Genomic DNA, 26,942 nt, shown 5'->3' with positions numbered 1-26,942 from the left:
CCTGGGTTTTTCCCTTATTACCACCACATGTTAGTTAGGAAAGAGGCCTATTTTATAGCAGGTTGCCTTCTGGTTTCTTTTCACAGCGCACACAAATTCCATGCAACATATATTTAATGCATAGGTTAAAATATGGTGCTGTGACTGAGCCAAAGTCTTTTTCTGCTCTAGGATGTTGTTGTTGTTGTTGTTGTTATTATTATTATTATTATTATTATTATTATTATTATTATTATTTATCAGATTTGTATGCTGCCCCTCTCCGCAGACTCGGGACAGAACACAACAACAACAAAACAATATACAGAAAACAAATCTAATCTTTAAAAATCTAAAAAACCCTTATTAAAAGGAACATACAACACAAGCATACCATGCATAAGACTATATAGGCCTGGGGAAGATGTCTCAATTCCCCCATGCCTGGCGGCAGAGGTGGGTTTTAAGGAGTTTGCGAAAGACAAGGAGGGTGGGGGCAATTCTAATCTCTGGGGGGAGCTGGTTCCAGAGGGTCAGGGCCGCCACAGAGAAGGCTCTTCCCCCTGGGTCCCACCAGACGACATTGTTTAGTTGACGGGACCCGGAGAAGGCCAACTCTGTGGGACCTAACCGGCTGCTGGGATTCGTGCGGCAGAAGGCGGTCCCGGAGATATTCTGGCCCGATGCCATGAAGGGCTTTATAGGTCATAACCAACACTTTGAATTGTGACTGGAAACTGATCGGCAACCAATGCAAACTGCGGAGTGTTGGTGTGACATGGGGATACCTAGGGAAGCCCATGATTGCTCTCACAGCTGCATTCTGCACGATCTGAAGTTTCCGAACACTCTTCAAAGGTAGCCCCATGTAGAGAGCATTATAGTAGTTGAACCTCGAGCTGATGAGGGGTGATGTTATGCTTTTATGAAACCTGAAGCCTCTAATGGTGGCTAATTTATCAAACAAAATGTACTTCTGGGCCTTGGGTCACAGTACAGTGAAAATAAAGTCCTCAAAGAATACATCAGTTGTCCATTTTTCACACATAAAGGCTCATATCCTATAGCCATGATGGAGAACCTATGGCATGCAGGCTACCTATGGACCTGGAGCCATACTGGAGAGCATGTAGGATTTTGTCCTGTGTAAGCTCCAGTGTGTATGCGCATGCTGGCCAGCTAATTTTGGGGCTTTGAAAAGGCAGTTTCCTCCTCCGGATGATTCAGGGAAGCTTCCCTGAAGCCCTGGAAGGAAAAAAAATTCCCAAAGGAAATTCGGGAAAATGCACTTCTGGTTTGTCCATTTGGACATTTTTTTTTCACCTACCAGCATTGGTGAGTTCATACCAGTGTCATCCAGAGAGCCTCACCAGTATGAACCTACTGATTTTCTGTGATTCCCCCCCCTGTCATCTTCATTTGGAAAAAGCCCTCAGCTGTGCTTCTGATGAAGAATAAAAGTCAGCACTAAGACAACGGAGGGTGGGAGGGCTTCTTCCACACGGACATGCCATAAATTGGCAAAAATCAGTGGATTCTTACCGGTGTGGCTGTCTGGACCACATTGGTGGGAACCCACCACTGCCTACCAGGCTTCAGAAAGGCATGTGTGTATGTGTGGGAGGCAGCACAGGTGTGTTTATGTGCACATGCGGGGGGAGGGAAGGGGTGTAGCCATGTGCACACATGTTAGCACACCCACACACACCCTTTTGGCACGTGAACCAAAAAAAGATTTGCCAACCCTGCCCTAGAGTTATCAAGAGAATAGACCAAGCAGAACAACCATGTGTTAAGGGAAACAATTTAGTTGAACGATTACCATCCTTGCCTTTTGGTTATTTACAGTAGCAGCCCATAACATTGTTAATGCTCACACCAGATATAGAGTCACAATTTATTGTAACTTAGTATGCTTTATAAACCTAGACTTTCGGTTAAGTAACTTTGAGTTAATAATGGGTAAGCATTTCTCACACATCCATTCTGTTGCCTTGTTGTGACGGGTCTAACAGACTGAAAATTGGATCTCACTTTAACAGTGGGATTGTATTAGTGAATTTAAGGGTTAGATCACATACCGTGTGGCACACACAGATAGAACTGTTGGGGTTTCAGTTCTTCTGTCAGAAGAAATGGTGTAATTCTGCTTAATGCAAGAATTAACTACTATTGCCTCCAAGATTATGTATATATATCCTGTTTTCTAAAAAAGATACCTTCACAGCCTAAAACCAAAAGAAAACACTTTAGCTTCACTCTATTCAGATTCATTAATTGACATTATGACCCTTTAATTCCCCCCCCCAAGTATTAAGCAAAACTTTGCCTTTGTGGTCGTGGAAGGGGGGCTGTCCCTGGTTTCTTCCCTTATTACCACCCCAAGTGAATAAGGAGAAAAAACCATAATACAGCAGGTTTTCTTCCGATTTCTAAGTACAGAGTATACAGTATTTTGAAACAAAACTGCGGCTTCCATCTGTGCATAGTACTAAATCAAACATAGCAAAAGGCAAAAACAGACAAAGGGACATGTAGGTGGATTGGCTTTTTGTGGAAATCTGAATCTGAAGGGAAGTCTTTTCCTGGTGATCTATGTAGTAAATATGCAAATTTCAGATTTAGAACGTTACAATCTTGCTGCTTTGAACATGCTTCCATTAAACTCAATCTGAACACTATTTACTGCAAAACTGCTGGCAGGAAAAGAGAAAAGATATCAATAAGAAACTCTGCTGGTGATCTTCTTTCCTCTGAAGGCATTGAAAGGCTCAGAAGCTCACTCGGTTCATGGTATCATAAAACTGAAGCCATAAATGTTACTCCTTTCTCAATTGCACATTAAGCCAGTTGGCATTTTATTGCAACTAAATAGACCATCATCAAGGCACCAGTCACGTTACTACAAGGGAGTGACTCCAGCTCAATAAGTAAACTGATGGGATGTGTGGGAAGAGAAAGAATTTACATTTGTGTGCCCTTGTACCCTAATGTTTATCCATTGCGTTCAAAGAAGACCTTGGTTGTGGGCTGTCCACGATGTGTCCACAAGTGGCTGGTAAGGCTTACAGAGGCCCAAAATGTTCTGCCACATGTTGGGCAAAGATGTGTGGGCACCATTGTAGCAGCATTTGAAGCTCTGGCTTTTAAATATGGTGTTAAATAATGGGATATGGGATTTGTAAATAATAAACAAACAAATAAATAAATTTGGAAGTTCAGGTTATTCTGTTCTCTTTTACAAGTGAAACAAAACAAAAAAAATCAATAACCCACAGAGATTTTCAAAATTTAGACCTGATGGAATACACTAAGTAGATTTTGAAAAATAAACTACTGTAACATTTCATAAAACAGTTGGAAAAAAAAAATCAAGAGTACTGCTCTCTTCTCCTTGGTAGTGATGTTCAGTAGACATTGTTTTCTTTCTGGGAAAAGAGGGCATCTTTGCCAGAAATGTTCATATACTGAGAATGATTCAGGTATACTAGGCTATGCCTACATATTTGTCAGAATTTATCTACTATTTTGAATATGCAGCAATCAGCAAATCCAAATCTATACCATACCTAATTTGTTAAAAGTATTATCTATACAATTTTTTTTAAAAAAAATCAATGCGTGTATATTTCATCCCCAAAGAGAATACTATAGAAATAATTTCAATCCTGAAAGACAGTCCCTCTATTTCCCTTTGATTGCCAGGAATGGTTATAGTTCTTCCACTATCTCCCACCAATATAGCATTTTCCTCTTGTGAATTGAAGAGCAATTTGGTGAACAGACAGTGCTGTGCTATCATTGTTATCTACATTATTGTGCCAGTTTTGAGATAATAATGATAAATGGGAATGAAATATCCTATCGGGACGTAATCAAGATGTATCATGCTTTTCTGTTTCTGTTTTTATTATGAAATCAACAAAGCTATTAGAGTATCCGTATAAAACAAAAAATAGTTTCTATCCTTCAAAAAGGTGTTACCTTTAAGGGGGCTTAGGTTAGCTGAGACTATAATAATGAAGACTGATAGGTTTTAAAATGTTATTTAATCTTGCTTTGGGAGGAGATATTGGTTTGTTTTCTTTTCTGTGTAAATATGGAATTTCTACACCAATGGGGAAAAATATGGAAAAGCTGGCAAATGTTTGGTAGAAATATGTTCAGACAACCCTATGACCTCATAAAATGGAATGCTTTAAATAATCCCTTGGGGTAGAAATTTTTTAAAAATTATCCCTGTATCAGGGTTTGATTCAGGGAGGAAAAGTCTGCACATGTAGGCATGCACCTAAATGTACTTCTTCCCTTTTCTCATTCACACAAAACTGTTTCCCCACAAGGCAATGCCAATGAGAACAGGAAATCAATGAAGGAGTTCCATTCTTTTATTGTTGCAACTCAAAAGGATCTTTGTTTTCTGGTCAGGATTGTATGATAGGTAATAACTTGTGCTTTTATGGTATACACACAATTACAATTCCATGCCCTCTTACTTACTGATAAGTTCTTATTTATCAACTGCAAACCCTTTTATTCTCCTTGAGAATTTATTTCATTTCCACTAATTGCTGTGTATATTCATCCAGAAGCCTGTGTGAACAAGGCATTAAGAACTTTAGCTGATCAGATGATGGAGGCTGAAGCCAAATACCCCGATTCACTGGCCATTATTTTGGGAGATTTAAACAAGGCAAACTAAAGGAAAGAGCTACCAAAATACTTTCAGCATGTCAATTGTCCCACTAGAGGCAAGAATACTTTAGACCTGTGATGGTGAACCTATGGCACATGTGCCACAGGTGGCATGCAGAACCATATGGGCATGGGAGACTTTGTCCTGTGTCAGTTCCAGCACGCATGTGTGTGCTGGCCAGCTGATTTTCGGCCTTTGGAAAGGCAGCTTCATCCTCTGGATGCTTCAGGGAAGCTTCCCTGAAGCCCCAGAGGCAAAAAAAATCCACAATGTACACTGAGAGCATATGTATCAAGACAAATTTCTGGTGTGTCCAATCACACGTGGCCAATTAAATTCTTTTTAAAAATTCTATTTTATTCCTCTATTGAGAAAGATTCCTTCTTTTGAGTCTTTGGCTGAAAGTCACCTTAGCTAAAAACAAATCTTCTTTCTCCACCCTCCTCATTCTCTATTTTATCAGTAGCTAGCAAGTCCTTTGTTAATACACAAATAACTCTGAGTGATTTGCCATTAACCTTTCCTATCCAGCGCATCCACATCAATAGATGCAATTTCAGATATGGGTTCTGTTACATTAGGTTTTCCTTATAATACCTGCTTCTTTTCATCTTGGATAAATCATTTAATTTTTTTTGTTTTGTTATCCAATTGCCCTGCATTAGTACACAAACATCTAAATTACAGTATTTCTTTTTGACTGTGCCCAATTTAGCAGATCATTTATAACAATTAGATACAATGTATCAGGAAGTTTGCATGTGTTCATGTGTGAGGTATTCAGAAAGATTCAAATCTTGTTCTTAAACGGAAAATAAATGATTTTTAAAAGATTTTAAATTTTAGGAGACTTTATTCCTTTTTTAAAAAAAAATGCCAAAAACAATACTATTGCTATTAATGTACTTCCATTAAAAAGAAAAAAAATGAGTAGATCATTTGTCATCTGTATGCTTTTTTTCAAAAAAAATCTAAATTTTCACAGTAGACTGTAGAAAGGTACAAACAAGAGTTTCAATGGTGTCACATAATCTGATACCAATTTGAAGCGAGGCTTCAGTTTTGTGTAAAGTGAGAAGTTGTACATTTCACCTCAGAGACTGGATCAATAAGGGTAACTATAAATACCACACAACTATTGCATAGACACACACGCAGAAATACAAAGACACACACAGAAAAAGTGGGGAATAACCAGTGATGGGCTACCAAAATTTTTACTACCACACTGTGGCCGTGGCTTATGCATTTTATTTCAACATCTTTCAGTGCAAATTGGGTGCTCTGGGGAGGAGCTCCAAATCTTGCTACCGGAACTGCATTCCTGACCACTCTTAAAGGGATTTTTTACACTCATACAATAGGGAGTATCGAGGGAAAAGAAAAGGAACTGTTTACTGAATTGTGCTCAGAAGGGAAGATCAAACTGACTGAAATAAATTCAGGAGTGGATTGGATTATTTCTGGAATTATAGACCCTTGAAGGAGAACTGGTGAAATCCTAATGCATACTGATTCATATCTTTGCATTCTTATAGATCTTGAGCCATCTTCCATGAAGAATAATAATGCCAGACGTCCCAGAGTGATGCTGAAGGTTGTACACCTGAACCTATGTCCCAAAAAGCAGAGTGGGAATGAGATGTATTTGCAGCATTAGGGACTACATTTTGCCTTTCTAAAATGTTACTGTTGAATCAATTAATCTGGACCAAATTAAACTACCGTAACGCATATTTCTAATGTGTCATTCTTCCAACCTCACACATTTTTAGATGGCATAATCGCTTAGTTAAGTTATGTGAACAAATATATCCTGAATTGCCTCTGGCACTGTATGACAGAACTTCCACTGTGGCCTTTTTCTGCCACTCTAGATATGATCTTCTTCTCAACAATTAAATTTGGGATTCCATCTCAAGAACTCATGGGGACCCACATGCAATCGCTTTTGTTGCTGATGTTTAAATTCATAAACTCATTTGTATTCTTTTCAGTGTCTTACTTCACTTTGGAATTCAGCTGAATTGACTTGCATTCTGAATCCCATCAAAAGAAGTCAATCAAGTTCTAAGTCAGGGGTAGGGAACGTTGGCTCTTCTGTGACTTGTGGACTTCAACTCCCAGAATTCCTGAGCTAGCATGATTGGCTCAGGAATTCTGGGAGTTGAAGTCCATAAGTCATAGAAGAGCCAACGTTCCCTACCCCTGTTCTAAGTCAATCTCTTAGAATCTGGAATCCATATAAAGCTCCAACCAACCAACCAACCAACCAACCAACCAACCAACCAACCAACCAACCAACCAACCATTTAGATTTTGTTGTATTCAAGAAGATTGGGGAAAGAGTAGGGGTGACAAGTATCATAGCTATCCATTTTTTGTACAAAGTAAAGATAATAAATTAGCACTTAGATCTATGCCAGTTGGAGAGCACTATGAGGTTTGCTGCATAGCTAAAATGTTCTGACCACAGTGCAAGTAGATAATGTAATGACTGCAACCGCTGTTCAACATCCAATAGCCTGTACTTCTATTGTATAGGAGAGCCTTCAAACTATCTCACAATATTATTCCAAATTATGGCACTGCATCATTATGTTTAGATGCTCTAGCAAAGAAGAACATATATATGACCCTTTACTGATCTAACTGCTACAAGATAAAGGGAAGCTGAAAAAAAGCATATCAGATTATTTTTGGTAATATTCCCATTGCTCAATTTTTGATATTTCTAGCCATAATAAAGATAAATATTGATTACTTGAGCAACATTGATTTTAGAGGTAGTTGGTGCTGACAGCTATATGATTTGTACACATTTCTGTACTCAGAAAATGGAGTATATTTGCATGAGAATTCAGTTTGAGTGTATTGATGTGAGGTTTTGTTTGCTGAATCGGCATACCACAAAATTTGCATATAATGTATACCTGCAATTAGAATAGAAATATGAAGCTGAAATAAATCCTGTTGGTAACTTTCTTTGACAAACAATTCCCCCAAAACAGCCTGGGTAGTGCCTGGGTTTTATTCCTTTTAGATGGAATTTCTTGCATTCTCCTATATATGTTTACTTAGGAGTAACCTCACTGAATTTGGAAGACCTTTCTAGATGAGTAAACTATTCCTACAGACTGAGTGAACTAACCTCAGCAGACTTAGCAGCTCCATACATAACTAAGGACATGAAGTTCCTTCAATGAGAACTGAATGTGGCCAGCATGTTATTTACAAAGTTGTAGAAGAGCGGTTGGATTTTGTGCACAAAATGTTTTCCTTTTGTTTCTTGTGATAATTGGAGCATTCCATCTTTATTTGGTGGCATATATTTTTGTAATGGTTTTTGAAGTTAGCTACATAGCCTGCTTTGTTTTTTCACCAGATATATTTTTTTTTTGGATTGTAGCTTCCTTATTGATATGGGTAGTTTGTTTTTCTTGGTTATGGTGATTATTAGTGGTACATTTGGTCTGATAGTTCTTTTGAAGGAGATGTTATAGAGGTTATTACAAGTTATGCATGGTATGTTTGTGTGTATGTTTGGTTTTATAATAAGGGTTTTAGTTGTTTTTTATTATTGGATTGTACATGTTGTTTTTATTATTGTTGTTAGCCGTCCCGAGTCTACAGAGAGGGGTGGCATACAAATACAATAAATTATTAAATTGTTGTTGTTGTTGTTGTTGTTGTTGTTGTTATTATTATTATTATTATTATTATTATTATTATTATTATTATTATTATTAACAGTGTTACAGGCAGAGAATAGAGTTTGCCAGTCAAGCGTTAAGAAGTTGGTGTCTATGAGTGTTGTGGTTGGCTCTGGGCTGGTGGGGGTTGGTGTGGGAGAAGCCTCACATTATCAGAGGCCAGTTTTACTGCCAACAGTTTCAGACAGTGAAGCTTCTGTGTCAGGGGAAGATTCTGGGAGTGAAGCAGGATCAGATGAGGAGGTAATTAAAGGCAGCCCATTAGCTAATTAACCCATTAGTGAGTCATCATCATCATCATCGTTAGATTCAGAAGCGGAGGGATTCATAGATGTGCGCAGATGTAGGTTTATGGCAAGGAAGGAACAGCTGACCAAGTATTATAGAAAATAAGGGAGAACACCTGTGGCTGGGGCAATTAGCCTAATGGGGCTGCTGACAAATTGCCAGCCTTGTTGCCTCTCGGCGTGGGAGATTATCTGTTTTTTGTGAGAGGGAGACTTGTGGTTTGCTTCAGAATTTACAAAGACTTTTGTGAACTGCTTCAGGATTTTCAAGGACTTTGTGGAACAATTCACAGTTAAATACAGTGTGAGGACTCTTGAAGGGGGGTGGCTGTGATGTCTTCACAGCTGCCTTTATCTGCTTTGCTTTTGTTTTGGCTTATCACAGCATTCAAAGTTTGTGGTTTGTGAGAGAGCACTTTGGCTGATAAAAGTGTGTTTGGACAGTATTTTTTCTTTATGATAAACTGCCTTTGTTTACTTTACTGTGTTTGAATTTACTCTTCAGACTTAATTGGGGTTTGTAACATAACGCCCGGCATAACAATGAGTTAATATTTGGTTTTTTAAAAGTTGTACTTGGGTGTCCCATTATTAAGGTGATTCTTGCAATGGTGTAGATTGAGGCTGAAGTCTATCATGCTGTGGTCGCTGTTATAATTGTACTTTTGCTGTTGTAGAATATGAATCAAGGCAGTTGTTGAGTCTAGTATTGTTTGTTACTAGTTAGTCAAGTCCCAGATTGGTAACAGCATTGTATAGGGTTGTATAGATGGGTTCAGTTGTGCATTCATTTAGGGTCCAGTTAATGAGAGGTAGATTGAGGTCTTCAAGAAAGATAAGGGGGTATGGGCAGGAGGCTGCCCATGTTAGCAGTGAGGTTAATTTGTTCGTATGTGTGATGTCATAGTCTGGGGCTCTGTAACAAAGTAGGAAGCAAAGTGTGGTATTTAAAGACAGATCACAGACGATGGTTCAGGAACTGTGAGATCACGTGTAACTTGTATATTTTTAGGTTTAGAGACTTTTTGTAGAATATAACTACTCCATCTCCTCTGCGGGTCTTGCTGTAATGATGGAGTCAGGGAGGGATGTGTTTAGCCATGTTTTGCAGACAAAAACAATGCTGAAGGTGTCAGTGTTTAGTAGGAGGATGAATTCAGGCATTTTGTTAACTACGCTTCTTGCATTGATTAGTCTGCATTTGATTAGTCTGCATTTGAGATTAGTATTGGATTGGATTAAGGAGTCTTCGGAGAGGGGTGGCATACAAATCAAATAAATAAGTAAGTAAGTAAGTAAGTAAGTAAGTAAGTAAGTAAGTAAGTAAATAAATAAATAAATAAAGTAAGGGGCACGCTTACCTATTCTTGGTTGGTGGTGTGTGGGATGTTGTTTTGTTGTTTGGGGATGTTGGATGTTTTGGGATGGATTGTGGTTCTTGTTTTTGATGCACTGAGCACGGTAATCTATGTATATAAGTTTGTTTCACCTAGATCTAGTCGTCTTTTGAGTTCCGCACGGAGTTCACAGGAGCGGAGGAGTTGTAATAGAGATACATCCGATCTGGATCTAAATTTGCTGTGATTGGTATTGTTTCTGGTAAGGGAGTTCATAGTGTAGATTAATTTCCATTTGCTGGACTCATTTTTGCAAACCACTCTGCACAATCAGGGGGCCATCGAGCCGTCATTATTTTTGTGCTCAGGGCCATCTGATTTTGTCCGGGGTAATGATTTGTGTATGATGGCTGATGCTGCTGTTGCGTACTTTGGTGATGTCAGACTCGCCATTTTCTTTTAGTCCAAATAAGATTGCGTTATAACATTTTTGCTCACACTCTATGGTGTCTTTGACTATAATGGAGATGTTGATGGTTAGATCAGCCCACAATGTTTTACAAAGGTCCAGTTTGATAATTTCTTGGAGAAGCATGTAACATCAACATTCTATATCAGACTTCTATGAGTTCTCTTACTTCCAATGTATAAACAATATGGTTCCCAGAGTTCTCAATGCTGGTTAATGATCACCGGGGGAAAGAAATCACATAATTATTTTCCACCTGTATGCGCTTTCTACTACTCCCTCTGGATTGCAAGCAGAATGCAGGAGGGCGATGTAATAAATAGTACGTATTAGTGTTTTGGCTCATCTATTCATTTTCTGGTTTTTGAATATATTTGCTTTCATTGGTACTCTTTGCAAGATTATCTAGTTTTCTGATCCTTCACTCAAACAATTTTTTTAAAAAAGATATATGTTCATAGTCTATCAGTCATTAGAAAAATTACGTATTGAGGTTTTTGGTGATCCTATAAAATAGATGTGTGTCCATCTAAGCCAACATATTCGTCCACTTCCTTTAAAGGAAAAATATGTTTATATTATTTAATTACTACTATAATAATAGCCAAAGAGCATTTTATTATAAAATATAATTAATCAGAAAGATTATTGATTGATAGGACAATCCTTAAGCTTCCAAATGTAATTTTCTGAGGGAGCCATGCATTGACATGCATTGAAACGAATGGCTTACCTTTATTTGGGTGGGTGTTAGATCACTGAAGGCTTTTAAGAAGAGACTGGACAGTCACTTGTCTGTTGCTTGAGCAGCCAATTGGACTAGAAGACCTTCAAGGTCTTTCCCGAATTTATTCTGTTATTCTGACATTAAGAAATTTTGTAAGATGAAAGGGCACTTTCTTTAATACAGTTCTACTTAGTAGGAGCTCTGAGATTATTTTTTAAAATACATATTTTTTGGTTTGGAAGAGTAGTGAGGACTACCTCTGGAACACTTTCCTTTGATCAGAACATTAGTGCTTCTTTTTCCCTTTGGTTTTTTTCAGGGGGTGTTACAATGAATCACGACCATCATTCCAAGTCAATTGTTTTCTTAGCTCAGAAATCAGCCCCAACGTACCAGTAACAGTGAATGTCTGATTTACCAGTAGATTGCAGTCTAGTGCTGAATAAATGGGCACAGCCACTGGCCTGCTTTCAAATATTCATGAAGCCTATACTGGTTGAAAATGCATTAAATGTGGGAATAATGCCAATCTACGATCCCCTTACAGACAAGAAGCTTTCACAAATTAAAACAAGTGAGACATTAAAGATTTTAAATGAAGGAGCCTTCGTTTTCAAGAAAGTGAAGGATGTTCACTAATGGATGCCAAGCTATGTGAGGTATGCACGCATTTCCCAAAACAAAACGTGCCAACAAGAAGGGGTAGAGATGAAAGGGGATGGGCTTCCACAAAGCCTGGGTCTAATGCACAACATCTTGGAGGATGATGGGAGGATGACTGATGGAGTTATGATATTTCCCCTTAGTGAATGGATCATCCAGGGCCAAGTTGATCAACCCACACCGCGATCATAATGCTTTTCTCTTCACTCTTACATCTACTTAATCATAATGGTATGTGGGGATGATCTTAGGAGATGGAGGGAAGAGATGTGCCTAAGGAATGAACATGTTAGAAGGCAGCTGCACGACATAGCCTACATAACAGACACAGAAAGAAACACAGAAAGGATCGTCCCCTAACTTATCAGGCTGCGTAATTGTACCTTCAGACTTGCAACATTTACCATTAAGTAGAATTAGCTCATCTGATTGTATTTCCTGTCTGGTGTATGTGGGAAAGCGGAGATCAATCTTCTATCCGGCCTAAAGTTCTTGCTTCTGAATGTATGCTTTTGCGTTTTGTATCAAATTAAAATTATGAAGATTATTTACAAAAGTGGAAGAGAGAATGACTGTGTGGGTAACATAGCCTCTCTTGGGCTCCTAAACTATTGCTAGCACTGATGATGTTACTTAGTTTAGGTAATGAAACATCTGCAATATATATATATATATATCTTTATCTTTCTTGTGAAGTGTTTTCTTTAGTAATTTGCAGTGGAATTGCAGGCAGGAGCCTACCATATCCAACCTGCCAAAGATGGCAACTGAACCTGGGGTTTCTACATTCACTGTGTAAGACTCACCTAAAGTTGTTTACAGCTTGATGGATGCTTTGCAACCATCCCATTAGAATTTCTTTTAAGACCCAAGGCTAGAAAGCAAACAATCCATATAGATTTATTCTTAGGGAGTTGATAGACTGATTGATTCCTAGGAAGTTTTTAACACTCCAAACTAAGTATGCCAAATACAGTGGTTTGAAATAGGACTAGGGAAAGTTGATTTAAACTCCATCTTTAGCCCAAGAAGTTCATTGAGTAATTTGGGGCAAATCCTTCTTCCTCAAGCTACTATACTTTAAAGGGTTGGGGTTTTTTTTGATGTGGGGAAAAATTAGAGGAGGAAGCTATGAAGTTCCTCCTCCTGGAGGAATTGCTGGATTTACATCCAGCAAATTTCTTTAAAAAAGACATATTCATCACACTATTTTTTGAGTGAACATCGTCTGTGGATAAACAAAATACGAAACTGTAAGCTAAGGAAAGACACGAGATAATGAATTATTTCTCCTGCTTCATCTCTACTACACTTCCTACATTGCCTTTTATTTTTTGAAATAAAGACATCTCTTTTTGTCCTGAACTTATCAATTTCATTCAATCATGACTTTCTCTGTCTTTGCTTTTCTCTTAACCTGTTCATTCTTTCTTCATGTATTTGGCTATTCAGCACTCATTCATTTCCTCCCACTCTCTCATAATATATTTCTTTCATAGTAGTCATTCATTTTGTATTCAACCCACACACCACACACTTCTTCCCACTGCATTCAACTTACTTTTATGTTTCTCCAGGGATACCCAACATTTCCTTCCATGTAACAAAGTACGCAAAAGCACACTCTGATACACAGTCATTTTTGCTTCTTTTAACAAACATTCAGTTTCTTACAACTTCCCATGTCCCATATATTTCAATCAATCTCACCTCTGAAAATTTCCCCACTCATTTGTCCCTACTTTGTAAACATTCTATCAAAGTAGAGAAATTCATCCATTAGGGGTTTTTTTTGGGGGGGGGGGCATGTATGTAATTTGAAATTGTTCACTCTGTTTTCCATGTCAAACACAAGTACCTAAGTTTATTGGTAAATTCATTTTCAGTTCTATTCTTCTCATTGCATCATGAAATATAATTAACCACCCAACATAATCTGCATATAAAACTATATTCAAACAGCAGTCCTTTATTGTCATCACAAGCATTCTTTCTGTATTTAATCATAAATATAATAAATTACCAAAAGGACATTACACACTCTTATCTCACTCCCTGCTTATTCCTGAGCCATTCAGTAAACACTCTATTTATTTTCACACCTGCTCCATTTCTATCATATATCACTCTTATCACATTTAGCAACCAAAGTCCAATTCCAGGTTTGGGCAAAAATGTGTATTTCAACCCAATTCCATTTATCATGTGTTCTTTTTAATAAAGCAAGAAATATACAACATACTTTCTCACATTCAAATATTTCTCACTAATCCACACACCACACACTTCTTCCCGCTGCATTCAACTTACTTTTACATTTAGCAACCAAAGTCCAATTCCAGGTTTGGGTAAATCCTCTGTGCTGCACTTTCCAATTTTTACTGAGGATTTTGCATAATAACTTAATCATGAAAATAATGTAACTTAACTCAAAGGAAGCAAAAAACACTCCAATCTTACTATAGGATTGGTGTTCACAATTGCTTGCTTCCTTTTAGCCCTGGGTGCAGAGAAATAGTTCTGTAGCCAGCAGTTGGAACCAATTTTCCAACTGTTGGCTATAGAAGCTTCATACACATATTAAACAAGACACACAGTCATTCTGTAGGCAAATCTCATTCACAGTTTCACTTTTCTTTGGTTAGACCAGCGTTTTCCAAACCTGGCAGCTTTAGGATGAGTGGACTTCAACTCCCAGAATTCCCTGGCCAGCAAAGCAACTACCCATCTTAAAGCTGTCATGACTAAGAAACATTGGGTTAGAGACTACCCATAACTGCAGCCTTACTATTTTGCAACATTCTCAAAACGTCTATGATTTCCTCTTCATAAAAGTTTTTCTTGGACTGTAATGTTTATAACATTCATTTCTAACAACATAACTCTATCCTCCTCATCACAATTTTAAAAACATTATCTGAGCATTCTTTCACTACAGTTTCATACTAAAAAACTTTATCTTATTTTTAACACTATTCACTTTGCTGGAGGCTTCTTCACACATTTCCAAAACATTTTTTCTAATCCCCATCAAAATTATTCTGTACTGTGTTTGCCTCTTCTAATCTTCTCCTCTCATCTAGGGTCTCTTTCATTTCAATATTCCAGAAAAAAATTACCTTTCTTACCTCCCATTAGCATACTTGTGTGGCACTCCAATGTAATTATTTTCATTCTGTTCGAAGCAGTTTTTACATTTTTTAATGTCCACTCTCTCAATTAATTCTGTTCAGCCATTAATCTATCTTGTAATACTGTTAAGTAAAAGAAATGTGCTTTTACCTCCTTGAGTTCTTCTTTTATTCTAATTTCTTTCACTTCTTTCCTTCGCTTCCAAACCTATTTTTTAACTTACTTACTTACTTACTTACTTACTTACTTACTTACTTACTTACTTACTTACTCACTCACTCGCTCACTTATTTACTTACTTGGATTTCGAGGCCACCCTTCTCCAAGGGAGTCAGGGCGGTTTACATAGTAAAATCACTACAAAATACAACGTTTAAAAACCCCAAATATAAGCCAAGATTAAAATCCAAAACAATTTAAAAACTCTTCAACCTGATTCATTTAAGCACAATCATACCATCAACCGGAGCAGAGGATGCACACTCAACGGCCCCAGGCCTTTTGGCAAAGGTGCATTTTTAAAACCTTTTGAAAAGCCAGGGGAGTGGGGGCAGTGTGAATGTCCAGGGGGAATTGGTTCCAAAGGACTGGGGCCGCCACAGAGAAGGCCTTTATCCTAGGCTCCTCTTGGCTGGCGGGACCTGGAGAAGGCTGACTCTGTGGGATCTGACTGGCTGCTGGGATACATGAGACAGGAGATGGTCCCGTAAGTAATCTGGTCCTAAGCCATGTGGGGCTTTATAGGTAATAACCAACACTTTAAATTGTATCCAGAGACCAATTGGTAGCCAATGCAGTTCACAGAGTGATGGTGATACATGGGCATACCTTGGTAGACCTATGACAGCTTTCGTGGCTGTGTTTTGGACCAGCTGCAGTCTCCAAATGTTCTTTAAAGGTAGCCTCATGTAGAGCGCATTGCAGTAGTTAAGGCTAGAGGTGATGGGAGCATGAGTGACTGTGAGAAGAGTCTCCCTATCCAAATTGGGCCGCAACTGGTGTACCAGGCAGACCTGTGCAAACATCCTCCTTCCCAACTTATGGAGACAAGCCATTCCACTGATCAATTGTTTTAACTGTCAGGAATTTTCTCCTTAGTTCTAACTTGTTTCTCTCCTTGTTTAGTTTCCACTCTTGCTTTTTCTCCTACTCTCAGGTGCTTTGGAGAATAGCCCGACTCCCTCTTCTTTGTGGCAACCCCTGAGATATTGGAACACCGCTATCATGTCTCCCCTAGTCCTTCTTTTCATTAAGCTAGACATACCCAGTTCCTGCAATTGTTCTTCATATGTTTTAGCCTTAAGTTCCATGTATGCATACATATGTGTATGTTTGTGTGTGTGTGTGTATGCATGTATGTTTTTCTGTCGAATCACCTTGGTATTCCCAAATATGGGAGGAAGCAAATCCTGGCAAAGGTATGTTTAGCTGAAGAGAGCAAAAGAGCTCGAAATAGATCTATACTAGTCTCCCTTCCTTTTCAATTATCTGGAACTGAACACACTCAAATACGTAGAAATGGTGATAGACTTTAGGAGAAACCCTCCCATACTTCCCTCTCTTAATACACTATACAACACAGTATCTCCTTGTTATACACTATACAACACAGTACCAACAGTAGAGACCTTCAAATTTCTAGGTTTTACCATATTGCAGGCTCTAAAATGTTAAGACACCTAGCATCAAAAACATCGTAAAAAAAGTACAACAAATAATGTTCTTTCTGCACCAAATCAGGAAGCTCAAACTGTCCAAGGAGCTGCTGATACAGTTCTACAGAGGAATTATTGAGTCTGTCATCTGCATCTCTATAACTGTCTGGTTTGGTTATGCAACCCAACAAAACAGAAACTGACTTCAGAGGATAATCAGACCTGCAGAAAAAACAATTGTTACCAATCTGCCTTCCACTGAGGACCTGTATACTGCATAAGTCAAAAAGAGGGCTGTGAAAATATCTACAGACTCCTCACATCCTGGACACAAACTGTTTTAACTCATACCTTCAAAATGATGCTACAGAGCACTGCACACCAGAACAACTAGTCACAAGAATGGTTTTTTCCCAAACACAATCACTCTGATAAACAAATAATTCCCTCAACACTGTCAAATTGTCTACTAAGTCTCCACTACTATTAATCTTCTCCTTGTTCCCTTCACCTATCACTCGATGGGTGATGGGAATTAGGAGATACTGTGTTGTATAGTGTATAACAAGGAGATACTGTGTTGTATAGTGTATTAAGAGAGGAAAGTATGGGAGGTTTCTCCTAAAGTCTATCACCATTTCTACACATTTGTGTGCGTTCAGTTCCAGATTGTTCCAGTCGCACCACAAGGTTAGTTGTTCACCCTCCCATCTGTACGCGGACTCATCATTGTCTCGAATGAGACCGATTACTGTTATGTTATGCATACAATAAGTCAATTTAATCATAAATCGTGGCAGAAGAATTACTGTATTTCAATGATGAAAGAATATTTAGAAAATTGGTAAAGTTTACTCCTCTCCCTAATGACTGTACGACTGTAACTTTGTTGCTTGTATCCTTACGATTTATATTGGCTGGTTTCAAATATGATTTGATTGCTTATTTGTACCCAGACTATCATTAAGTGTGGTACCTTATGATTCTTGACGAATATATCTTTTCTTCTATGCACATTGAGAGCTTATGCACTAAGACAAATTCTTTGTGTGTCCAATCACACTTGGCTAATTAAAAGAAAATTTCTTTAAGCCACATATTTAAAGCAGGCTTTTGAAAACCATACCAATCACATTCTTTTTCATTTGTGGGTTTCCAAACAATCCAGTCGCTTTTCCTATACTTCCTTGTCATCCATTCAAGTCAGCTGAATAAATTTTCCCTTAAACTGTTCATTCAAAACTCATTTTGGGTTGAAAGTAGGATCAATAGTTCACTTGTACACAACACAGTTATCTATATGATAGCGATTAATAATTTCTGGCACATATTTTAACCTTTTGACTCATAATTTATAATTAAACTATATATTTTTATTCCTGCATGTATTTATCAGTTTTGCTCCATAACATCAGGAAACTTTCATCTGGAACTATTGCATCCTATTCTTTGTCTTAATTTTACAAATAACATATTTACTTTTTTCCCTTTAATTAATTCATACTATATGCTATTTATTAGTGGTATCTACAGTCGAAGAGTCAAAGAAGACAAAACAGTGGGGTCAAGGCATTATGACTGACATTCTACCCCTGTATGTACAACATTGATATATGTACAAAAGGAACAAGGCTTCAATTGTATTACTACAAACTACTGTATGACTGTGTTTATTCTTCCCATTTATTCTGTTTATATTCCAAGTCACAATTTTCCTAATGTCATAGATTTTAGATGCTGCTACTGATGCTCCCATAGGTGTTAACCTCTGCTGCCCCTTAATGGCTTTGATCAATCACACTTTTCACAGAATCCCTTTGAGGAAAAAAGAAAAACAAATCCAAATTCCAATTTTGCTCCAGTCACACTTATGCTCTCTTATATAAGGTAGGATTTTTAATCCAGAGATTATTCTCCAAACTAACATATTTTTATTTACATCTCACTAACCATACATATGTTAGTAAATGTTCCTAGTTGCTGAGATGTAGGCAATGGTATGCTACCTTGCCAGATAATCTCTAGATTAGAGACCCTACTTTGAATGCACAGGATGTAACCCATACACTGAATAAAATAGAATACATTTTTTAATTGGCTAAATGGGATTGGACACACAAGGATTTTGTCTTGGTGCATATGCTCTCAGGATGCAGATAAATGAAGAATTGAGTGAGTGAGTGAGTGAGTGAATGAATGAAACTATTTTATTTTAATATGGTGGAGCTTCTTAGATATATATTTATATTCATGGGAATCTCAATTTTTTTTATTTGTGAGGTCATTTGGCAATGTTGTTATTCCATATGCCTCAGTACAAAAATAATATCTCTTGTTTTAGTTGTCATGCTGGGTTGATTCAATGTGAACTTAATGAAAGCCTGCTACATTTTAGACCAAGTGTAGTTGTTGCTAAAGACTATCTATATAATAGGTTATATCATCAAGCTTCAACCATGGACACCCACCCATCCTTTTTTTAGAGTTACAGCACAGGAATGATAATAATTCAGATTTTAAGATAAAATACATTAAAGCTGATAGTTTGTGAAATATTTATAGTCTACTCCTGGCCATATATAACAATTTCTTTCAATCTAACCACCCCTGAGCCTTCTACTTCCAGAGCAACATTGTCACTGACAGTAAAAGCTGTCCATGACATAATGCATACAAATTAGATTGAAGGACCCCCCTCCTCCCAATACTTAACAGATTTAAGAAAGACAAAGAATCATTTAACCCCCTCCAAACCCTGAAAAAAATGCAAGATCCAGCTCCATCTATAGCACAGCCCTCGCTCTTCTGCATCACTACTTCCACCACTGAGTTCTCCCTTTGCTCCCTTAATACTTAGTATTAAGTATCTCCCTATTTAACAGATTGCATTACAAGAAGGGAAGGAAGTCTTGTGGAACTCCAAGCTGTGAAATACATTTAAAGCACAGCTGACATATAGATTGGATTAGAGATATTTTCTCCTTGCTTCCATAGGTGGAGTGGTTCCAATTGTTGCTATCCAGGAGCTTAAGGAACTAGGCTGGGCTGGGAATGAGTTATTAGCCACAACCGGCTGGTGAAATTCCATCAGATATTTTTTCAGTTGAACATGTTCTTCAGCGGAAATACCGGGACATTTTTCTTCTTTCCGATATACTGAATATCAACTTTATTATATTTAATTCTCATCTATCCCCTAGTGCATAAGGAAACTGATTTCCGAGTATCTGGTGTTTTTCATTGTTTTATTTAACTTAGGTAAATATTTCCTTTAATTAAATATTTTTCATTTTGGAATATGCTGGAGATATAATATATTGATTCAAAAATGGTACATTTCTTTGAGAGAATTTTAATTAGTCTTAGAAGAAGAGTAATTAATAACAGTTAAAGCTTTCTGAGTTTGTCTGGCACAGACTGACTGTATGGTGGAAAAATATTCAGTTGAAGAGCCTGAACATGTCTTGTACAGTATTACCTATGACTCATTTGGGGCTGGATAATTCTATTGTTTTTGCTGTCTGACCATGACTGAGAAAACAGGATTGTCATTAAGCACCAGACATTTTTAAAAACTTTTGTGCCTCCACAGTGGAAAGAAATCCAAACAATGAGTGCAATATGATTTGATAAAGAGATTTGATAGACTTGACAACCAGACATTGTTGAAAAGCAACCCAATGGCTCCCTAACATAGAAGTGTTGTACAACATGGTAAAGCATATGCTTGGCATGAAGAAGACCCCAGATTCAATTCCTTGTACCCTCAAGTAAGGATGAATTTCTATGGTTTCTTTGGACAGTTCATATAGAAATGATTAGCTGCAGTTGCATCCACAAGGAATGATAATATCAACATTGCCAAGAGGAAGGAAAGAACATTACGAAGCAAGCTCTGCTCTATTTGTATACAAGTCATTGCACAAATATTCCAAAGGATGGAGCTTGCCTTATGATGCTCCAACTGCCATCTTGTTGATTTTGAACTCTAGCAGTGCAGCTGTTGATTGGTTTTGTGGAAACCTGTTAGGCATTTAACCCATTTCTTAGCTATATTCCATATACAGAGTCCTACATTTATCATAAGGACAGATTTCACACAACACTCAGATGTCCCCAAACTCTAGCTTATCCATTCCTGCATGAAATGACAGGTTGTTCATCAATCCCAGACATTTATTGTATGAAAATAATTTAATAAATACTACTTTAACTAAAAGTACTACAAGCTATGACTATAACAACAATAATAGAGACAACTCAGAGCTACCCTTGCTGACAATCCAATCCTTGTTCACATATTTGTTTGTTAGATGTATCCTGCTTTTCTTCTAATAATTCAAGATGACAATTCACCAATTTCTCCCTAGAATAGCAATGCAGGGGTTAAAACAAATTCACCCAGCATGTTTCATGGGGAGGATGGATTCTCCTCATTTCTTCTCTAACATTTTTACAACGATGCTACATGAATGTTCGATTTGGTGGTTCTTCCCCCCATGCCTTTTGTCAATATTCATGGAAAAGAAATCAATCTATGTGGTTGCTAGGGGTAAAAGAAATTGTTGGCAAACAATCAATCAATGATTTGAAATTGGAATTAATATTCTAATACTAACTTACTAAATAACTAACCAACCAACCAACCAACTAACTAGTAGCTAACCAACTATATTGTATTTCTCATTATGGAAGAGGCTAGTGTCAAATCCTAGGGCATTCCCTCTCATTAATATAATTTTTCTGATAAATTTCTATAACAGCATTTCTTCTATTTGTAAATATTGTCTGTCTGTCTATCTTTCTATCTATATTTAGAGTCTGCTCAATTTCAAGCAATGTTGAATGGCCAATCATCTTATAAATGATACACACAAAAATAATGCATACTTGTAAGACCAATACCTCATTGGTCTTAATATAGCAGAAAAACCCACCACATTTTGTTCCCTAAATAGTCTTTTGAGGGTGATCTACTCAAAGTCATATTCAAAGAAATCATATTTTCCCCAGTCAAATAAATACATAAACATAAGTATGTTTCTGTACCAAACATCCTCTGCATCTTCATCGCACTCTGCCCCAAATTGACAAATGTCACAGGTGGATGTTTCCTTTTGAATGGTTTCTCCCGAACCTTCACTACCTATGAGAGAAAGACAGAAGTCAAGGAAAAAAATGCTCACGCCTTTCAAAAGGGCACAAAATCATCATTCATATTCATCTTTGAGGGTACAGAAAGTTTTGTAAACACAAATGACAACAGCCATTTCCATGTTCAGCTGCAACCTCTGACTGTGGAATGAAGTAGACTGGGCAAAGAGATCCAGATTTGAAAGACAAAACAGATTTGAAATTAATGTTGGTTTTCCAGAAGAACTTATAAACAGCCATAGGAAAAGAGTGATAGGTACTATGTATGTGGCCATGCAAGGTGTGTATCACATTTTTGACCTTTAATTTCAGATCTCTGCATAATCCTAATTTTCAGTGTTTGGGTTATACTAATTCAGGCACCTCTGCATGCAGCTGGTGGCTCTGGCTTTCAAAGTTACCAAGGTAGGGGAGATAACCTTGAAGAACAGAACACCAGCTAAGTCTTGAAAAGAAGAGGGAGAGGAGGAATGATGAAGGAATTCAGAATACTCTGCCTTTATTCTCTTGAGTATAAAAAGAGAGGAAGAGAAGCTTTCGAGATTGGTTATTATACCCAGCAACAAAAGAGTTCCAGTAGATTCCTGGACCTGGCATATCCCATAGGGCTAATCCAACCGATAGAGAAATGCTTACATGTAGAAGCAGAGAAGACTAAACATTTGGTGGATGATGATAGAATCCCCTGGTCTCCATTCAGTACATTCCATCAAGATGCTGGTAGCTTTTTGTTTTACACTTAATGAAAGCTGATCCCGATCTCCTAATGATGCATAAGGATGGAGATGCTGGTGAGCCACTTGGAGCCATTCGGACTAAACCAGTACAGAGATATCAATGATGCATAAAAATAAAATAAAGCACGCACCATTGGTGCTGCATGTGGTTTTTGCCTGGCTCATACACATATTCCCACTTATATCTCTAGATACTGGTCGCTGATGTAGTGTCAATTTTGAATCTTAAGGTGATGCTCCCCCTTTTTCTCTTTGGTGGCTATTTTCTCTTTGAAGATGCCCTCAGCAATTTTTAGATAAAAGAAAAAAGGAGAAATGGCTTGTAAGTCAGATGCTGTATTTGTTTCTAAAATTAGGGGAAACCCATGGGATGCTTGGAAGATGTTCATGCATTGTTTATGATAAATTTATATTGTACAGTATTGTTTAATTTTTGAGGTATATTTCTTTTTTTGTTTGCTCACAAATGCTGCCCAGAATTGGCCAGATGGAGATGGTTTATAAATGATATGATGTAAAAGTAACAAATAAGCTAAGAGGTCCTTTGAGTTTTAGCTAAACGGTGACATTATTTATCAGCAGGAGAACAGTTCCAATAGAGCTGAACCAGATCCCTAAAGGAGGGCCCATCAACAATGGTAATATCTGCAGATACCTCCTTAGTGTATTTGATACTCTCACGTCTGATTTTAACATTTATTTTTTCCAAGAACATAATGTTTAAAATATTTTAATAATATACTTCATTTTAAATATTTTTTTTTTATTTTTTTTAACCTGCCCACACTTTTGCTTCCAAAAATATATCTGGAATTCAGTGTTCTTTTCTGATTAACATCTACATTTGATCTGGCTCAACTTTAATAACCAGTTTGCCTTCTCTGAAATTGGTATGTTGTTGTGTACTGTGAGAACAAGGATGCAGTGTGGCATTTTGGTCTCTGATCTCATTCCGTGTTCTACTGTCTCCTGTCCTTCTACACTGAATTTTGGGCTCAAAAGAGGTTTTTGTAGTTTGGAGCCCAATAGCCTCCTCTGGCTTCTTGGAAAAGCCACTTTTTTTTGGTCTCACTAGTTCAAATTGAGAAATAGGCACAGTCACCATGGGAGTCATTTGGTCAAAGCAGCCACAACTTTATCTCCCAAGTCCAAATGTTTCAGCAGTTGCCCAAAGCTAGATATTCTTGGAACACTACCAAATACTATTGAGCTTCACTTGCTAATAGTTGTTATGAGAGCTCAGTAGGGACTGCAGCCAATCTTGGACCATTTGCAAAATAACTTTGCAACTGGTCCAAAATTGGACCAATGATTTGCATTGTTTCTGTCTCTTTTATCAAAAGAAATATCTGTATCCATATATGAATTTAGCTATACAAAAAAAGAAGGAAGAAAATAAACACAGTTTTCTTTATGGTGATATTCTTAGATCAGATGCATTTTGTGATTTATTCACTTATGAAAACAGAAATGGATTATAACCTGGTTCATTTTCATACAGTTACCAAACTTGACCATGGGGCACAAACACTGTAACAGTAAAACTTCTTAATTCCAAACAAAATTCTAAAAGGGGGGGGGGCACAAAATGCAATTACTTTGGTGAATTTGCGGCATTAAAAGCCATTCCCCCTTTCATCCAGAAGAAGAATCCCTTGTTTTTAGGGAAATCTCAGATCCATATTCAGAGTCCAGATCTGGTTCTGGGGCTTCTGGTTGAAAACATCATGGCATAAGCACGGTGGCATCTTTTGCTACACAACAGGACTATGATGCTACTATGTCAGTGTGATGATGCCTGTTCACCTGGGCTGTGAACCTGTTTACCTACATTTGATTTACAGTACGCTGCCTTCCTCTGTACGTATAGTCATCAGAATTTGAATGAAAACAGTAGAAATGGTTTTTTAAAATGTTATTTTGGACTTCATTTCCTAAACAAAGTCCATTGTTTCTGAAGTCATATAGACAACTGAGGCAGTTTATATCATCTGTGCCAATTATATCATTTGAGCAATTATGCAAATGACAATTTTACTCCATTTATACCCATTTACATAATTTGTGTCATTATGCCATCTGCAAATGGCAGAAATTGACTCACAAATGATCTAAAAACTTTAATTATATATTTATGCAAATGACAGAAATTATTTGGGCTTTAACAGGTATTCAGATTTAAGAAATGCCCCTTTCCCCAAACAATCTGTTACACCACAGTTTTATTGCATTATTTAAAGGACCATTTTACAGTGCTCTTCATTTTATTCAAAATTCTACAGCAAGTGTCTAATCCATTATATTAATATTATGACCATGATAACAATCACATGAAATAGAAGGTATCTGAGGTGACATATAAGCCAGGGCCTTTCCTGTACTAGCATCCTGATTATGAAATACTGATCCAAAGAAAGAGGGACTTGCCTATTAGATGGGCAAAAGCTATTTTTTATTCTATGTTATTTGGAGTTTGCTTTGATTCTTTTGCCTGTAAAATCCTCACTGCAATATTGCTCCACAATTGATTATTTGGGCAATATATGTTATACAGACGCATAGACTGTATAACATGTAAATACCTACAAGTTGGAGGTTCTTATACAGACGCATAGACACAAATGTAAATACCTACAAGTTGGAGGTCCTACAAATAATGAAAATACAATATGCGAACAAAACATTGGTGAAACCTTGAATTCTTGGGAAGTATGTATAGGTACAATGTACAACTTAATATGCCTGGGCAAAGAGAAATGTTTTAGTCTTGGCAAGAATATTTGCCGAGGCAGATTGTAAAGGAAGGACATTCCACTGTCAGAGGATTTCCCCAAAACCCATCAGCCTCCAAGGAAGCCCTTAAAGAAGGGGCTCTTTTTAAGAAGAGGGGAGAGAAAGAGCAAGAAATTAGGAAATAGAGGTGGAATAGCCACCCGAGATGGAAAGAGGGGAGTGGGGAGAGAAAAACTTGGGACAGATTGAGCATTATAGGTTAAAATTGTTTTGTAAATTTAGGTTATTGCTTGTCAAGAGATAATATATGATTATTATTATATAATGAAGGTATATGTGATATATTGTATGGCTATCATGCTGGAGACAAATAAAAATCTTTGGGAAGAAAAGATATTTTAATGCAGAGATTCAGTATAGCAAGAACTGTTCTTCCCTATCAAATTACGCGATAAAATGATATGTCACCATCTCGAGATTTCTGTATCAAAACTGTGAGGTATTCTCCCCACACCCAAGATTAAATGCAGTCCTTGGTCATCAAAATGTTATCAACTTTTGCCTTTGCATACATGTCAGAAAGTGTATAAAGAAAGAAACTGCTCAAAAAAGGAAACAAGCCTTTACACATTTATCTTTTATTTATTTATTTATGTGTCAAAATGTGTACAAGATACTAGGTATGGCATAAACATAAACAAAACCAAATTGGTATAGATAAATTTGGACAATAGGATAGTAGGATAGGTACAGTAGGCACGATGGTGTGCTTATGCACGCCCCTTACAGACTTCTTAGGAATGGGGTGAAGTTGATTCTAGAAAGTCTAAGGTTAAAGTTTTTTGGGTTTGGGGAAGAAACTACAGAGTTGGGTAGTGCATTCTATGCATTGACCACTCTGTTGCTGAAGTTGTATTTTCTGCAGTCCAGTTTCGAGCAGTTTACATTGAGTTTTAATATATTGTGTGTGTTGTTGCAGTTGAACCTGAACTATTCATTGACTGGTAGGACATTGTGATAGATGATTTCATGAACTACATTTAGATCAGACTGAAGGTGATGTAGCTCTAAGGTTTTCTAAGCCCCAAATTTCAAGTCTGGTGGAATAAGGTATTCTGTTGTGAGCAGAGGAGTATTCTATTCTATCTCAATTGTATTAATGTCCAATGTGCAGTACAGGTTCCAGATGGATGAGCTGTATTTGAGGATTGGTCTCACAATTGTTTTGTATGCTCTGGTTAGCAGTTTAATATTGCCAGAGAAGAAGCTATGCAAGATTAGGTTAACAACTCTTAGTGCCTTTTTGGCAATGTTGTTACAATGGGTTCTAGCACTTAGGTTATTAGATATCAGTACTCCAAGGTCCTTAACAGAGTGAGGGTCATCTACAAGGTTGTGCCCTCCAAGTTTGTATTTTGTGTTCTGATTCTTTTTGCCAATGTGTAAGACAGAGCATTTACTGTTTGAGATTTGAAGTTGGCAGTTATCAGACCATTGTGATGCATGGTCTAGATCTTTTTGAAGGGTAGAAATATTGTTGGTGTCTTGAATAGTTTATCATCGTCAGCAAAGGTATCTTGCAAGGTATTTTCATCTAACTTTCTTCTGCTTCTCTTAATATATCCACTAATAATGTTAGCAAGTAGGTTTTCATCACCAA

The 26,942-nt window shown here is 37.4% G+C and overlaps 1 protein-coding gene across 1 annotated transcript in view; it reads right to left on the bottom strand.

Moving 5' to 3' along the window:
• Nucleotides 1-26,942, bottom strand: part of TMEFF2 (transmembrane protein with EGF like and two follistatin like domains 2) — a 319,353-nt gene that overhangs the window by 106,317 nt on the left and 186,094 nt on the right. Inside the window, exon 5 of the mRNA XM_070732152.1 lies at nucleotides 21,708-21,804. Coding sequence (XP_070588253.1) covers nucleotides 21,708-21,804 — 97 coding nt within the window. The remainder of the gene's footprint in view (nucleotides 1-21,707; nucleotides 21,805-26,942) is intronic.

Source organism: Erythrolamprus reginae, chromosome 1 (assembly GCF_031021105.1).
Source record: "Erythrolamprus reginae isolate rEryReg1 chromosome 1, rEryReg1.hap1, whole genome shotgun sequence".
NCBI lineage: Eukaryota > Metazoa > Chordata > Lepidosauria > Squamata > Dipsadidae > Erythrolamprus > Erythrolamprus reginae.
The sequence above is the reverse complement of the archived record's forward strand: the minus strand, read 5'-3'. Positions and strand labels throughout refer to the sequence as shown.